This window comes from Alosa pseudoharengus, unplaced genomic scaffold (genome assembly GCF_046254945.1).
Source record: "Alosa pseudoharengus isolate Yale_2024_CS ecotype anadromous, Long Island Sound unplaced genomic scaffold, YU_APseudo_1.1 YU_APseudo_1.1_scf_6, whole genome shotgun sequence".
NCBI lineage: Eukaryota > Metazoa > Chordata > Actinopteri > Clupeiformes > Clupeidae > Alosa > Alosa pseudoharengus.
Window position 1 is genome coordinate 19100306 of NW_027468848.1, and position 16450 is coordinate 19116755.

General features: G+C 45.4%; 1 protein-coding gene across 1 annotated transcript; it reads right to left on the reverse strand.

The window, feature by feature from the left end:
• Positions 1-456: 456 nt before the first annotated feature.
• On the reverse strand, positions 457-16370 carry hira (histone cell cycle regulator a). The gene is made up of 25 exons (XM_076270373.1): positions 16178-16370; positions 15321-15383; positions 14996-15106; positions 14736-14826; positions 14402-14496; positions 14181-14276; positions 13568-13728; positions 12711-12878; positions 12287-12400; positions 10710-10780; positions 10432-10537; positions 9679-9897; positions 9260-9345; positions 8259-8426; positions 7779-7943; positions 7354-7558; positions 7015-7146; positions 5867-6015; positions 4404-4565; positions 3646-3704; positions 3113-3218; positions 2410-2532; positions 1885-2048; positions 1545-1633; positions 457-1038 (listed from the first exon to the last, which is right to left on the reverse strand). Exons 1-25 carry the CDS (start codon positions 16212-16214, stop codon positions 922-924), a joined length of 3057 nt encoding a protein of 1018 aa, XP_076126488.1. The 5' UTR covers positions 16215-16370; the 3' UTR covers positions 457-921.
• Between the last annotated feature and the right edge of the window lie 80 nt (positions 16371-16450).

Consider the following 16450-nt stretch of genomic DNA (forward strand, 5'->3'; position numbering starts at 1 on the left):
GTCTTATACAAACATTTACAAATGTCTAACAGAGAGAAGCTGTACAAAGAGGAGAGGGTTAGGGCAAGAGTGGAGCAAAGGGCATAGTCTGTAGACTCCAGGGAACAAGTCCCACCCCCACAGCCACCCTTTAGTGCGGTCACGAGTGTCCAACAGTGTCCCGTCCTGGCACTTCGAGCTCTTCTCATGGGGCAGGAAAATGGGGGGGGGGTCCTTTCTGGCCCGGCAGGAGGCGATGGCTCAGAACACCTCCTGGAGCTCCGCTTGGACTCCCCCCACCACCTCTAATCGCTTCCATGTCGGCGCCCGAGCGTTTCCGTGGGGGCATCTTAACCAGGGTCTGATCGTCTGTGTGTGGGGGGGCAGAGCTGCATGGGGGTGATGGTGTGGATGTGAGTGTGAGGGTAGGGATGGGGGCGTTCGGGCAGGCAGAGGGGTGACTGATGACGAGGGGGGGGGGGGGGGGGGGTCTTAGCAGAGTCTGCTCAGTACAACTTATACAGGGATCATCATCTGTCAATTCTATACATCATTGGCACCATTTTCTTTGTACACATTTTATTAGACAATAAAAAAAGAAGAAAAATGACCATAGTTTAGTATTATCACCATTATCATTATTCTTATTATTAATAATAATATCCTCATTATTACTATTCAGAGAAATAATTTGAACCAGGTTCATCACCATCCTATGGACAGTGCTTTCCTTTGGGTCAGGGAGGCTGGATGGGAGTAGGGGAGAGGGGGGACGAGGCACATATCCCAGGAGAGAGCACCAAACGCGAGCGGGTCTGCCGGCTAACGGGCCCAGGCTGTCAAACGCGTGGGGGGGTGGGGGGGGACAGGTTTCTTTTTTTTTTTTTCTTCTCCAAGACTCTTCAGAGGAGAGACGGCACGACGGAGGAGAAGAAAAAAGTGCTATTTGTTCCGGAGCAGCTCCAGCTGGTCCTGGTACTCGGTGAAGAGCCTCTGGAAGCGCAGGTTCTGGCCGATGACGGGGAGAACCTCGTGTAGGAGATCCCTCTTCCGCTGGCCCTGAGGGGGGGGGGGGGGGCGCACAGGAGGAACACACAGGGGAAAGAGCAGTTCAGTTTTAGCCCACCGCAACACACAACAGTAAACACACAGAGCATCAAAAGCATCAAAGGGCATCAGTGGCTCAGCTGGGATGTCCTTCCGAATGTGCGGAGAGTCCAGCACTCACACATTTGGGATTCAGAACAATGCATTCTAACAACCCACCTAAGGCAGATCCAGAGAAACACCAGCAATGAAATGCTTGGCATTTTGTGACAAGTAGCACAAGTAAGAGAATTATGTGGCTTGTTGTTTGTCGTTTTTTTTTTTGAGGAAAAGCTTCAAGCGGAAATTCCACTTGCGGCGTTGACGATGCATGACGCCGCTGAATATGAAAGAATATTACCAGAGAAATAAAGGACCTGGCAAACAAAGATTGGCCCTTTGTATTTCACGCTTTGTAAAGGAAACCGTGACTTGAAAGGCGCGAGGAGAAGAGGAAGGGAGAAGTGTGTGGTTATTACCAGAATAGTGGGCTCCCAGGAGCTGCCAGTGGATTTGTGGACTGGTCCCAAAAGGTCTTTACACAGCTCACGCAACCGCTGCTCATAGCCTGAAATTCACAATAGACAGGAATTACACATGTTGAAATATATCCGATATCTCGTCCGCCCGCCCGCCCGTCCGTCCAACACACACAAACTTAAGCACTCGAGGTTTAAAGTATATTCTCTATTTTAAGTCTGACCTCCATTTTTTTTTTTTTTAAAGTGACAATCTTTTTCACTGTATACTGGCGATCAAACCCAACGATGGCGTTCCACCACGGCCCAAATCTGTGCACAGGAGGCACTTCCGACTCACCCTCGTTGACGAGGAAGCGTGTGTAGACGATGAGCCAGTGGCGGTACTCGGTCGCGGAGGCGAGCGTGAGGGCCGACGCCAGCTGGTTCTCCAGGAAGGCCAGGGTCATGCCCTGCTGCAGGTGATGGGGAGTGGACGACAGTCTGGAGGCCAGGCGACCAGCGCTGCAGACGGGTAACACACAGACACACACACACACACATTACAATGTCAATAAGTCAAACAGGTTGGCGGAAACAGAATCGGAGACAGACACACACTGCCAAAAAGCACATGACCCAGAAGTCCCTATGCAATGAGACCAGGACCAAGGAAGCCCTGTAACCTGAACATGAATATGGACTTTAAAAGGATTTACTTGCGTTTGCAGAGAGACACAAAAACTCATATATGCATATCTGTATACACACACACACACAAACATACATTGCAAAGACAACAGAAGGGCATGTAAACCTATGTACACATGCAGATACATGAGTCTGGCTGCATATGGCAGAGATATGGGGCTGAGGAGGCGTGTACCTGATATTGCGGCCCTGCATGATGGCCAAGGGTCCCGTGGAGCCCAGAGCATCCTGGGAAGTCAGACAGTTCCTGAAGTCGGCACACTGTACCAACGAGTCCTGCTTGTCAGCAATCAGATTCCTGAGAGGGAACACATAGTGTGTTAGTGTGTGTGACTCTGATTGTGTGTGTCAAAGAGAGAGGGAGAGAGAAAAAGAGAGAGAGTGTGAGAGAGAGAGAGAGTGAGAGAGAGAGAGAGAGCAAGAGAGAGACATTTGGTATTCTAACCCACCACCTAAAGCAAGTCCGAAGCAACAACATAAATGAAATGTTTGCTACGTTGTGACAACTAGTCCAAGTAATAAAACGTGGCTTGCTTTGGTAATTCTATTTATCTAGGAGGTGCCTCGAGACGCCATTCCGCTTGCAGCATCGATGGCGCATGATATTGAGTAAGGAAACAATATTACAAACAGAATTACAGATTCTTGCAAATGAAGAGTGTACTCGCTCAAGGCTACCACAGACAGCTAAACACAACACACATTTCACCCCTGTCTCCCCGCTCCCTTCCAGTCATGTTTCATCACAGTGACTATTAACAGTACATGCTCACAGGGTTTCATTTTCAACCTCCCCCTCCCATCATCTTTAATTAAATGCTGTATCGGGGGAAGTGGTGTGTGTGTGTGTTGCGTATACTCGGCGGTGCGAGCCTTACCAGGTCCCCAGGGAGGAGCTGAAGCAGTAGGACTTCCCGTTAGAGAGGCCGATCACAGGAACGCCCTGCTGGGTGAGCAGGGACTGGGTGACACTGGTGCCTGAGCCTGCAGGGAGCACGGTGGACAGGAGGATGAGGGGGAGGAAGAGGAGGAGGAGAATAGGGAGGAAGAGGACAAAGAGGAGAACAGGGACAAAGAGGAGGAGGGGAACGAGGAGGAATGAGAAGAAAAATAAAAACGTGGGATGAAGAAAATGACACGAGGGAATCAATCCAATTCCTCCAAAACCACCTTGTGAGCAGCACCCACCTCCAAAACAAGCCTGTCTTAAGAGGGGATTAGACTACTTGGCGTGCCATGCCAGGGATAACACATCCACGCCAGCTAGCAGCTAAATATATATCTGGGGCCCTTCCACTACCCAGAAGCCAGCTATGGACTTACCCCAAATGAAGACGAATTGCATTTGGACAAAAGAAAAACACACACACCACCAGTGATGTAAATTCTCGGTTTCTGGACGATCACTCACCTGAGAGGATGGTGTGCAGAGATTCGTTTTTGACAAGTGCCATCTGTTTTTGCACATCCCTGTATTAAACAGAACACACAGCCAGACAGGCAGACTGTGAGAGAGTACAAACTGCACAGCACATACCGTCTGATGGTCCTTTCAAGGACAAAAAACGATTAATGAAACCGCCGTCTGTCAATAAACATGACTACCATGACGGCAGCGTTAAATAAACTAGGACATTTACAAAATGCAATTTATTTTGAAAGCGTGTAAACAAGAATCCCTTTCAACTAGTAGTATAGTACTAGAACATAATGAAATCATGCACATGTAAATATCATTTGATACACATTTCTAAGAATACAGACATATTTTGTAAATAAATCCTCAGACTCTAGCACTCTGTAAAGCGTTATGTGACGTGTAATGTTTTGGCGCTCTATAAGTGAAATTAAATTGAAGTTGAATTTGATACACATTTCTAAGAATACAGACATATTTTGTAAATAAATCCTCAGACTCTAACACTCTGTAAAGCATTATGTGACGTGTAATGTTTTGGCGCTCTATAAGTGAAATTAAATTGAAGTTGAATTTGATACACATTTCTAAGAATACAGACATATTTTGTAAATAAATCCTCAGACTCTAACACTCTGTAAAGCGTTATGTGACATGTGTAATGTTTTGGCGCTCTATAAGTGAAATTAAATTGAAGTTGAAATTGAGACTCTTTCGTCGTGCGGCGATGGCGGTGGTGGTGTGTTCCTCACCAGACGGAGAGCGTGGCGGCGGCCGTCAGCGCCATGGCGAACCAGCCGGAGCAGTGCAGGGCGGAGATGGGGGCCGGCAGCAGGATGGACGGGATGAGCCGCCGGCCACACGACGAGAAGATGGACAGCGTGCGGTCCTCGCATGCAACCGCCACCACCTCACTGGACACAGCGATGGGGAGGAAGGGAGGAAGGGCAGAGAGAGAGAGAGAGAGAGAGAGAGAGAGAGAGAGAGAGAGAGAGAGAAAAGGGAGAGAAGAAGGAGAGAGGGAAAGGATTACCCAGGTGATTTATAATGCAGAAGTAAATGGGGGAAAAAACGATCAGGAAGTAAAGTTGATCATGATCATCATCATCATCACCACCATCATCATCATCATCATCACCACCATCATCATCCATATAAACAGCTCCACCCAAGTGTAAGTGTGGAGGGCTCTCTAATGGCACTCATTTCATATGAACTCAGGGGTGACGTCCTCCGTCTAGCCCAGAGGCTGCTGCATGGCCTCTCATTGGAGAGCTGCCTTGTGCATCAGGTCCCTCACTTGAAGCTGCGCTTCCTTAATCTCTCTCCTCTGAGCAAGGAGGCAATCTCCTTCAGCCGCCTCAACAAATCAGTCATTCGCCATCTCCTCTGAATGCAATTACGCCCGTTTTACCCACGTATTAAGACTAATTAAAGCGAGGGGACCGGCTGCTCTAAAGCACGTTCCTGGTCGCGTCGGAGTAACAGGGTAGCACAATCAGGCCTTTGCAGTCTTGCAGTTCATTTCCTGGCTAATTAATTGTCGATTCATTACTGGCAATTAAGCTGAGATTATGTTAGGGCTTTTAGTGACACCTTGAGTTTGCAGAGTTCTTAAGAGACATTAGGCAGTTATCAGGCCTCTGTGATGTTCCAACCCTACATCTCTCCAACCCTACACCTCAGAGGCCAAGCACAACTGATTTATGAAAATGTCTCCATCAATGAGAGTAATGACTGATTTGTTCATTTAGTAAAGAACAGTAGCATGTTGATGATGATGATGATGATGATGTAACTCTAATCTGCACAAAGGGAACTTTTAGGTCTCCAAGGCAGTGGCACACAGCTAAACAGCTGGTGAGGGTTCCCTTACAGCACAGCCTGCTATTGGTCTCTATCTGAGAGAGAGAGAGATTCATAGCAAATCTGAAGTATAGTATTTACCTTAACATACAAAGAAATCTATAATTAAAATCACTATCATAACCACATCCAACACAAATCTGGAACAGTTTGCCGGTATAGGGAGCAACTTAACTTAACAAATGATCATGAGAAAGTCTATCAGCAGTGTTGGGTCCTGATACACGAGGTAACGTCATCTATTAAATTATAATAATTTACTACCTCCATTAATTAACATCACATAATAATTGAGCTAGTGGTCATGTGTGGACATCACCCCCCCCCTCCCTCCCTGCGGGATGCTCACAGGCTGCCGCTGGCGATGAGGATGCGGCTGGGCAGCAGACCTTCCCACTCACGGCCGTCTCTGGTGCAGCGCACCTGGCTGAGCCGCGCCCCGGCAACCGACGACACCTCGTTCTCCACCTCCAGGTACACGGAGGGGTCCGCACTCACCTGCGCTCAGGACAGAGAGGGAGCGAGCGAGAGAGACAGAGAGAGAGAGAGAGAGAGAGAGAGAGACAGACACAGACACACACGCACTTTAGCTGAGAACAGCTGAGTTCTGTACTTCTGTTTTGAACATATTAATGACATAGTTTATGTAAAGATTTAGACTTCAAAATAAGAAGCAAAAGCTTAGTTAAACTTTTCCATTTTACAAAAGATTAAATTTCATCCGTCTAGTCATCTAAATAAGCACATTTCAGCTACTCTATGTGTCGGTAACTATGTACTTAGCATAAATGCACACCCATCTCAAATTTTCAAGAATGATCTCAATCCATGAAGCCGTCTTTACTTTTCACTGCGGAGAGCTACTGGGGCAGAGTGCTTAGCCCACCATGTGCAAATGGACTGAAAAAGTAATTCCATGGAAATGCATGGATTCCAGTTGCTGCTACTGGAAACAACTGGAATCCATGCATTTCCACGGAATTATTTTTGGAATCTGATCCCTTATCATACCTGTTAATTCGTACTCGTCGCTCGACTTATCGTGACTAAATTCAAGATGGCGGCGAAACGGTAAACTTCCTGAAGGTACTGTCTGTATAAATCGTCTTGTAAATAAACTACCAGTGCTTTTTCAAAGTTCTCAATGACTCGTTTTAAATGTCAAGGCCCTCGGAAGTCTACCAATGAAGTATGAAGCTACTTTGAGCCTCGTAAATGGTGTAAAACAGTGATTTATTTGCATGGCTAGGCCGATGCCCGAGGCACCCCCATCGAAAACCTGTTGGTAGCATCGGCTAACTAGCGCCAGATTTCGGAGTGCAGGGGACAAGCCAAGATGAGCTATGGGACAAAAGTTCACACTCGGTATCATGTTTCAACACACTTTAGGTCAATATCACACCGAACATCTCCTTTAAGTGTGTGAGACAGAACAGACAGTTCCTCCATGTGTGGAGGCAGAGAGCAGGATGCCCATGTCAGGGCCCATGAGCTGACCTGATGGGTGAAAGACTTCTGTGCTGACGGGGTGGTGAGTTTCAGCAGCACAGCGGGCGGAGCGGCTACTGCTGCTGCTGCTACTCCTGCTGTTGCTGCTCGAGCCGGCTCCTTCTCCACCGCCACAGGAGTCTGTGGGCAGAACAAGCAGACATAACCAATCGGGCAAGGCCAATATATCCAGCCACATCAGGCAACCTAACATACTCAAGGTAGTTTGTGGCTCTGGGCCACAAAGGGAATCAAAGTGTTTATGAGAAGATAAGAAACTCAGGCCATATAACTCTACTAGTTTACAACTGTAGCTGTAGTTAAGGATGCTGGGCTATGCCACACTACCTGTGGGAATGGCTGAGACAGGGGCATCATCATCTTGGTGTCTTTCCTGGGCCGGCCCTTCTTCCTCTTCTCCACCACCTCCCCTCCTTCCATCTCCACCTTCCTCTTGGGCGCCGAGAACGACTTCATGGCCATCTTCTCCTCACTGTCACTGCTCGTGTCGTCCTTCAGCTTGGAGTCCTTCAAAGTGCTGCTGTCTTTAGCTCTGAACACACACACACACACAACTTAAAGTGTCAATGTGTGAGGTGTTCACTGTTTAACAGTAATGAATACCAACCTGTATAATGGCATCTAACACACACACACACACACACACACACACACACACACACACACACACACACACGCGCACACGCGCACACACGCACACACGCACACACGCACACACGCACACACGCAGACACGCACACACGCACACACACCTGTCCAGTGGGGTCATGCCTACAGGAGTGGAGGTGATTGTGAGCCCTGGCGTGGCCTTTGACCTTTCGGTGAACCTTGAGTCCAGAGCCTTCATGGGCTCCATCTTGGTGGCGGGGGGGAACAGGCCGGCCTTCATGCCGATGGAATTAGTAGCCAGGGGGGCACTGCAGGGAAAGTGAGGAGACAAGCAAGAAGAGCTATGGTTTACACAGTTTCCATTCATGAGCAGGAGTATTTATCTTCATATACAAGATGACGGTACACAGTGTTTGTCCAATCCTTCTCCTGTACGCTTCCGGCTTTAAAAAAACGTTCGAGCCTCTTGATTAGCTGAACATGTTTGATTTGTCTAATCAAAAGCATTCTAATGACCCTGACCAGGTGAGCTTGGAGCAGCGGCCGACAGGCTGACGATATGCAGGGCTAGGTGGGCTCCAGGTGCGGCCCTGTGGTTTCAGCTGGCCAGCGTGGGCACTCACCCATCTTTGTTGTCCTCGGCGCCCTTCCCCGGCGACGTGTCCTGGAGCGGGCGCAGGCCCAGGGAGTTGGAGGCGTTGGACTCGGACGAGAGCTGCGGGGTCAGCTGGTTGGACATGCTGGAGCCGGGCAGGATGGGCGCGCTGTTGAACAGGGCCGGAGAGAAATCCCTGAGCAGAGGAACACATGGACAAAAGATGTCAGGCTGACGCTCAGAAGGCAGAGCAGGACGAGCAATGGGGTTGTAGCCAGGCCAATGTGCACGTGAGGAGTGCCGTCCTAGTGGCTCATAGGTATGTAAACATATGAACGTCCTCACAGGCTTATCACTCAGCATCCATTTTGTTACTACCCCTCCGCAGTTTTCTGGGTAAACAATATCAGGCTCCTTCACAAATGGTGAGATATAGCTACTCGCCTCTGAATGGTTACAGACATTGAAAGTACATCACATGAATCCGTGTATGAAGTGGACAAATATTTTTGAGGCCAAAAATTATTTATGAATCGTGTTTAATTTTGCTGGACTTCCAGTTCCAAATCCGCTATATTTAGTATTACAGACTCCCTGTACATTTTACCAACACTGATTTGTGTCCGCCCTTATAATCTGTCAGAGCATATTTATGGAATAAATTATGGAACTGATGGATGTCAAGGTGAATGGACAAAACAAACTGATTCATCTATAAGTAACACAGCAGGCAAAACTGGCTCTTAACTAAATAAAACCCTTAAACAGAAATTGGGGAGCTTCATACTCTTCTAAAAACAAATCATTCTATGCTATCTATTTCAAAGAACATCACCAATGTTTACTGAAGAGGGATCATACTATGATTGGCACCTTTTAATGGTATATACACTGACATATGTGCCATAACAAGGGTAGTCCTTAATACTCTACTAAGGTGGCCTGTCTAAACTATTTAATCCTGTCTCAGTAGGTATGTGTGTATGTGTGTGTGTGTGTGTCCCACCCTCTAAAAAGCAGAAGTTTTACCCTGTGTCAAGCTGTGCGATGCACAAGGGGGTAATCCTTCGCCGGCCATCTGCTGTCCTGGTCTCCACTTGCTTCTTCAGCAGATTCTGTCAACAAAACACGACACGACAGAACTTTGGGTGCAAGCTCAAGGTGGTTTCATTTAAATGTTTGTTCTGTCCTTCTGCTGTCTCACTGTTAGCCATTTCTAAACTAAAGCATATATAAAAAAATAAAATAAAAAAAAACATTAAAGTAATGTACAACTGATGTCAAAACTATGTTGAGATATTGGTTTTATAATGATGTATTGTACATCAGATGGTAATTCGTCTGATCAACTTCTTGCTTTATGGACAAAGTATGAACAACACCTCTGCAGCTGTTCAAGGTCACTTCAACAGCTAGCATCCTAAAGCATCACTGGAGTCATATCTCACCTTACGGATGTCTTCGAGGGACTCTCCGTTGACCACATTGGTGAGCTTGGGAGTCTGGTTCTCGTGGCCGACGCTTGGGACCGCGCTGGCCCGCTCGCCCCCTTGTCTGTCGGGCTGGTACTTCAGCATCTCGGGGTTCTCTATGATGGTGGTGGAGAGCTGGGCCTCAGTATTGGTGATGGCTAGGCTCTTACCGTAGATGTTCTGATGAATGGAGTTCTGCATAACAACACATGGATATAAAAGTTGTAAGAAATGATTCAGATTTATGAACAAGGGAACAGTCACATCACATAGGGTTTGCTGATCAAGAATAGCAAGTGTCCAGTTCACATTTAAGTGGGGATTTAGGCTAAACCTTTAACATGTACGGTAAAATGTAAATGTAAATCAGGTTTCTTGGCCAAGTATACTTGCGTATACAAGGAATTTGGTCTCTGCATTTATCCCATCTGTAAATTAGTGAACACGCAGAGCACACAGTGAACACACAGTGAGGTGAAGCACACACTAAACCAGAGCAGTGAGCTGCCTTGCTACAGCGGTGCTCGGGGACCAGTGAGGGGTTAGGTGCCTTGCTCAAGGGCACTTCAGCCGTTCCTACTGGTCGGGGATCAAACCGGCAACCCTCCGGTTACAAGCCCGAAGCCCTAACCAGTAGGCCACGACTGCCCTCATCTTATGTCAGAATAGAAGTTAAAATCATTGTATCAATTATTAAGTATGACATTGCAGGCCAAATGTTGGTCATACCTTCTCCTCTTCATTGAGGGGGTCTCCAAGCTCATCCAGGTTGAAATCTAGGAATGCTACAGTGCCATCCATGGAGCACACCAGGATTCCCATGCCATTCAATGTCCTACACAACAGCAGAAATTACATCACATATATATATATATATCATTTTCAGGAAGGGGGAGACTAATAGAAGAATGTAATGTAAGAAGATACAAAATAGAAGAATATACTTGCCATGTACTTTCCAGCAAATTATCATGTTACACACAAGTATTTACACACGGGTAACTCACCATGTAATATCCATGATAGATTTGTCAAACAGGTCATGGATCACAACCAAGGGCCGTTTCAGTGATGTCAACTGAAAACCATGAAAACATACACACACACACCAAGGTGATTAATTTACTTCAGAGACATGATTCATTCCTCAATTCTGACAGTAAGTAAGCCACGTCACATCAAGCCTGATTCATTTCATCATCTGGCCATTGAGAAAATAACAGGATGACTTGAAAACAATACAGCCAAACTCCTTAGCCAGTGAGTTTTTATATATTTGCTAAGCTTTATGGACTCCACCACCCTGGAGACCGGAGAACATCATCGTGCAGGTAAGCAGAGAGGCAAAGGAGAAAGACCAAACTCAACGTCTGTTATCTGTATGAGATATAAAACCTGCCTTGTCAACTTCAACAAGGTAAATAGAAATGCAGGACTGAATTTCTTCTCAGAGCTGATATCAAGACATTATCAAGCAATACCATGATACTTTTCTCAACTACTGGATCTAATCTACACACAGAAAGACCCTTATTAATAACCTTCATCTCAGTGTGTTTTTTGACCCTGATGTGAGCAGAGTCACACATTAGTGATATTGCCAATAATGCCTTTATCCCAAGACATATTGCACAAGTGCAGCCTTTTCTCTCAAGGGCAGCTACTGAGAGGTCAGTTCATGCATTGTTATAAACAGACTAGATTGCTGCAATGCTGCAAAAATCTATCAACCGGTTACAAGCCATTCAAAATACAACAGCCCACAAAAAGGGTTTGGCATCCCTTTAATTTTCTCTCTTTAGTTAGCATTTGAATTGTTTTTAAAAACATGTATCAACACATCATTGCTTTAACCTTTTTACTTCCTTTTTTGTCATTTTACTGTTCTAACCTTGTGTTACAGTCCTTGTATGAAAGTCGCTATAAAGACTGATTGACTGATTGAAAAAGGGCCACTAGTTTATACATGGTGAAATAGGCTTAATAGTCCTAATGTGCGTTGGTAATATAAACATGCAGTCAAGCCCAGTTCTCATTTTCAATTCCATCTGAAACCAACCATGCAGTGCTGGTTCAGGAGATGTTTTGTAAGTCTGTACATGTCTAACTGCAGTGAAAATACTGCAGATAGCAAGTTCAATACTAGACTGAATTTGTGTATCAAATTATACAGTGTGTGTGTGTGTGTGTGTGTGTGTGTGTGTGTGTGTGTGTGATGGGGTCAGAGCATAAGAGAGTGCGCGAGAGAGAGAGAGAGAGAGAGAGAGAGCAATAACAATGTCAATTGTTATTATTATTATTATTATTATTATTATTATTATTTGCAATTGTTTTGATGCTAACCACTGCTTTGGCAACATTGTAACACTTACAGTCATGCCAATAAAGCTCATTGAATTGAAATTGAATTGAATTGAATTGAATTGAATTGAGAGGGAGAGGGAGAGAGAGAGAGAGAGAGAGAGAGAGAGAGAGAGAGAGAGAGAGAGAGATGCAAGATATATAACTGGTCTTTATAAGGCCCATTGGTATGTTAATGACTGGTCTATGTAAACATCCATATGTCTGCATGTTCCTTCCTTACCCATACGGAGAGGGAGCGGTCTTTGCTCCCCACAGCACAGCAGCAGTAGGGCCCGCTGCCCTTCTGAGAGCTCCCATTCTTCTGTTTCTTTTTAAAGATCTTGGGATTGAATTTCTGCAAGAGAAAAAGGAGCTGCACGTTCAGGCTTCACATAAACAAGGAGGCTCGGCTGGCTGGCTAACTAAAAAGAAAAGAAAGTCTGACTTCAGCATCAGTCTGTATCTAAGAACAATATTTCTCTTTTTAAATTTAGACAGCTGTGAGCACCTAAGAGGTGATTTACAGAGCAGCCCTGGCCTTCAGTGCGCTAAACTGAAACTAGGGTCAGCTCAAGTGAAACACTGCTTACATGGTTGGTGAGGCTTACACGAGACCGAGGGTAGAGTAAAGAACAGAGGGCCGAAAAGCATCACTAGTTGCTTACCACAACAGTGACGGCCTTCCTGTGTCCGACAAAGTCCATGTTGGTCTTCCAGCCGTCCCTCTCAACGATCTGAGCGGTGGGGCCGGAGTTGTTCATGGCGTGAGCGGACACCAGGTACTGTCCGTCGGGAGACCAGCTGAGACGGAGCACGTGAGTGGTCCCACCGCACTGCAAAGAGAGGCACAAGGAGAGACCACGGGGGGCATTTAATCACAGTGTCCTAACAGGAGAAGTTAGGAGATGTTACATTTTTTATACTAACTAATTACTAAATTTGCTAACGATACAAATCACAAGAGACACCATGGCAAATGCTCTTTTGCCCAGAGAGGAGCAATGGTGATTTAAAGCAATTCAATTATACTATAAAACCCAAGCAAACAAACCCAGCACATAGATATACATGCCGTGACACACTGTACTTCACAGACCAACTTCCAACTGGAATAGACCATTGACCTTGTAGCGCAGCAAACACAAAGGTGTCAGCCATGTTATACCGAAGTACTTTTAGGCAAGTCCCTCCACTCGGCAGCCAACGATTATCGCACTTATCGGGCATCTTTTTCGGCAGAAATGCGCGTGCGCAAGGCTTCACGACACCAACCTTGCTCCAGTGGCGAGATCAGTATCATCGAGTATTTTGAATGACCTCATTACCAGTACTGAAAAGAAATGCATGCCCAACTCCCCTTTCAAAGCTATTATACATGGCAGCACCACACACACACACACACACACACACACACACACACACACACACACACACACACACACAGCCACATCAACTCCAACACCATTGTTATGCAAAGCGATGACACATGAGAGCCCTTGCACCCTCTGGCCTTGTGCCTCACCTCGTTGAAGGGCTTGGTGATATTAGTTTCCAGCTGCCAGTCCATGGTCCTCCACACTTTAAGGCTGCGGTCGTCTGCCTGAGAGGCGATGTACTTCCCCACAGGATCCCACGTGAGGCCCTTCACCAGACCAGTGTGACCCTTCAGCGAAGTTATAATCTCTGGGGAGGAGACGAGGGACAAAAACACGTTTCAAGTCATTGCAGGAGATATATTGTGCGCCTCTGTTGTCGTGTTATCTTGGTTATCACCAATGGCTCATTTATCTATAGCAATTTAGCTTTTTTTCTGTGTCAACATTTTTCACCAATAAAACAGATTTAAAGATTCAGATTCTAAATTGTATTTTTTAACCAAGTGTATTCATTATCTCCAAACTTTTTACAGAGTTTTGAGCAGGCTTAAGGGCTTAAAGATCCAGCTCCCTTCCAGCATTTTTCATGGAGCGGTTTCAAAGGGAATACACTCTGCATGCATCTACTATCTCTATACCAGCTATCCAAACTTCGTGAACACCCGAAAAAGGTTCTTAGAGAGGTTTTGAATAAGGACCTCAACTACACTAATCACAAAAACAAAATGTAGCTAATAAGTATCACTTCTGTGAACCCACCTGGAAATTTGCGTGCATTCCAGATGACAATGGTGTTGTCCACACTGCAGGAGGCCAACCACACATCATGTGGGGACCATGCCACATCCATTACATCTGAAAAATACACCAAAAAAAACGGTACATTGACAATACAAATGCAAATTCATATCTGATCATTGTCTTTGGAATATTTTGTAATGTAATGCATCGTTTCAATTTGTTCGTATAGACTTGCTCACCTCCGGTATGATTTCTCAGAATGGTTACGCATCGCCACTGTTCCACATTGGCAAGCTTACTGCTGGATCCAAAGACCGTGCTGGGGCCAATGAACCTGTTCAAATGAATGAACAAATTAGCACACAATTTTATATTTAACTGGATGATACTAAGGATATTACCTCTCCAGATTTATCATATGCTTTTCATGACCATTCATATAATAACAAAAAACACACCCTTAGATATGATCATTTTTCCAGCTGCTGAAATTAGAATGTGGAAATATGGTATACATGCGAAGCATACGTGTGTCTGTGTCTGTGTGCGTACATGCACATGTGTGTCACTTACGCTGCTCGTTTCCACACCATAACCAATTTGTCGTCTCCACCTGAGGCAAGGTACAGGCCATTGTTGGACCAGCGGACGCAATTTACACAAGCTGCAGACAGGAGAAGACAAAAACACAACGAGTTTAGTGATCACGTCCTGTGCGCACATTATGTACCTCACATCAAATGTGCTTCAGCAACCAATGCCCTTATAAGCCACTGCCAAGAACACCATGTGAATGGCTAAATAAGAAGCCCATTTGAATGGCTAAATGAGACCTAGATGATTGTCCATCTGGCAGAGCATCTTGGGAATGTTCTCATTCTTCTCATCCTCCTCCCGGAGGACTGGCGCCATGTTCCAAATGACCACCTTCCCAGAGTCCTCCCCTGTTCAATTACAAAGAGCTGCCATGAGTAATCCAATCACTTCAAATGATAGCTTACCCTGTTCTGATTGATAAATATGGCCAAGGCTGAATTTACATCTAAAAAAGCCTTGACAACATCACAATATTTTTTTTGTCATTTCGCCATTAAATGCAGTTCACTGTAATATGTTGGATTCTCAACAGGTCTCAACAGTATGTAGTCGTTACTTTACCTTGGCCACCAGTAGCAAACTTGGTTCCATCAGGATGGATATCGACTGAAAATATTGGTTTTCCTGCAAAAGTGCAATCACAGTGGATGTAATATGTCAAGTAAAATGCTGGAGTCAGCTCCATATACAACATATGACAGCCTTACAGTATGGATATGGATAACTAAACTAAACAGTTGCAGCAACAATGCATGCTGATTCTGCATACAATGTTTACAGTTCAGATTATGTATAAAATGTTGCAAAAGATGGTGAATACAAATCTGCAACCATGGAAATTGCACTAAAATCTATGAATTTGCCATAACAACCCAGAGAGTAAAATGTGCGGGAGCCTTGCGAGTTTTCTATATCTTTGTTATTTACTTGACAGGCGTGCTCTCCTTACCGTTACATGATTGGTAACCAGTGTAACATGTAGCCTAGGCATTCATTCACAAAGCCAACAGAAACAATGACCAAATCCATAAATTCGTAGCTGCTAAAGTAAGTGTTGACGTTAGCTGTAATATGTGAGCTTTACAGATAAAACAGATGCACGACCCTGTGCTCTAGCAGCATTGTAATTCAAGACATGCCGCCACTCGATTTAGTTGCCTTTGCAACTTCCAAAATGGGTCCCGGTGACTGCTGGAGTAATATGTAACCATTTAATCCAAATTCTTAAAAAATAACTCGTAAAAACATCGTACTCTCGAGGATAAGCACGTAGAACTAAGCGCAGGTGTTTACAGAAAGCTGCATCCTGGCTGATGGCAAGCCTATCGTCATCTTGGCTCGGGTAAGCTTGCCCCAAAAAACAACAAAAGCCCAACTTGAACCTCGGATTCCAGCACAACCGCGATTCAGACACTTACCATTGTGACTGACCCAACTTGGTTTCAGCAGCTTCATCTCAAGCCAGTCACCTTGAAAATAATCTGTTTCGCAACTTGATGTAGCTTCAACCGAATCTCTTCGTTGTATCCTTTTTGGGTTGAAGTCTGTCCGTTACTTTAGTCTTCACTGAAACTCCATTTCTCTCCCCCTCCGCGCATCTCTAGGTCAGTAACCGCAGCAGCAGCAACACAGGAAGTATCCGCTCTTTCCCAGTCCCTCGAAAAACACATGCCCAAGGAGAGTTCAGATCC

Excerpts from the sequence above, each read along its gene's own strand:
- hira (XM_076270373.1), bottom strand. The coding sequence starts at position 16,214 with ATGAAGCTGCTGAAACCAAGTTGGGTCAGTCACAATG. Across the intron at positions 1,634-1,884 it reads ACGCTTCCTCGTCAACGAGG|GCTATGAGCAGCGGTTGCGT; the intron begins GTGAGTCGGAAG and ends TGTGAATTTCAG. Across the intron at positions 1,039-1,544 it reads CCTGGGAGCCCACTATTCTG|GGCCAGCGGAAGAGGGATCT; the intron begins GTAATAACCACA and ends CCCCCCCCTCAG.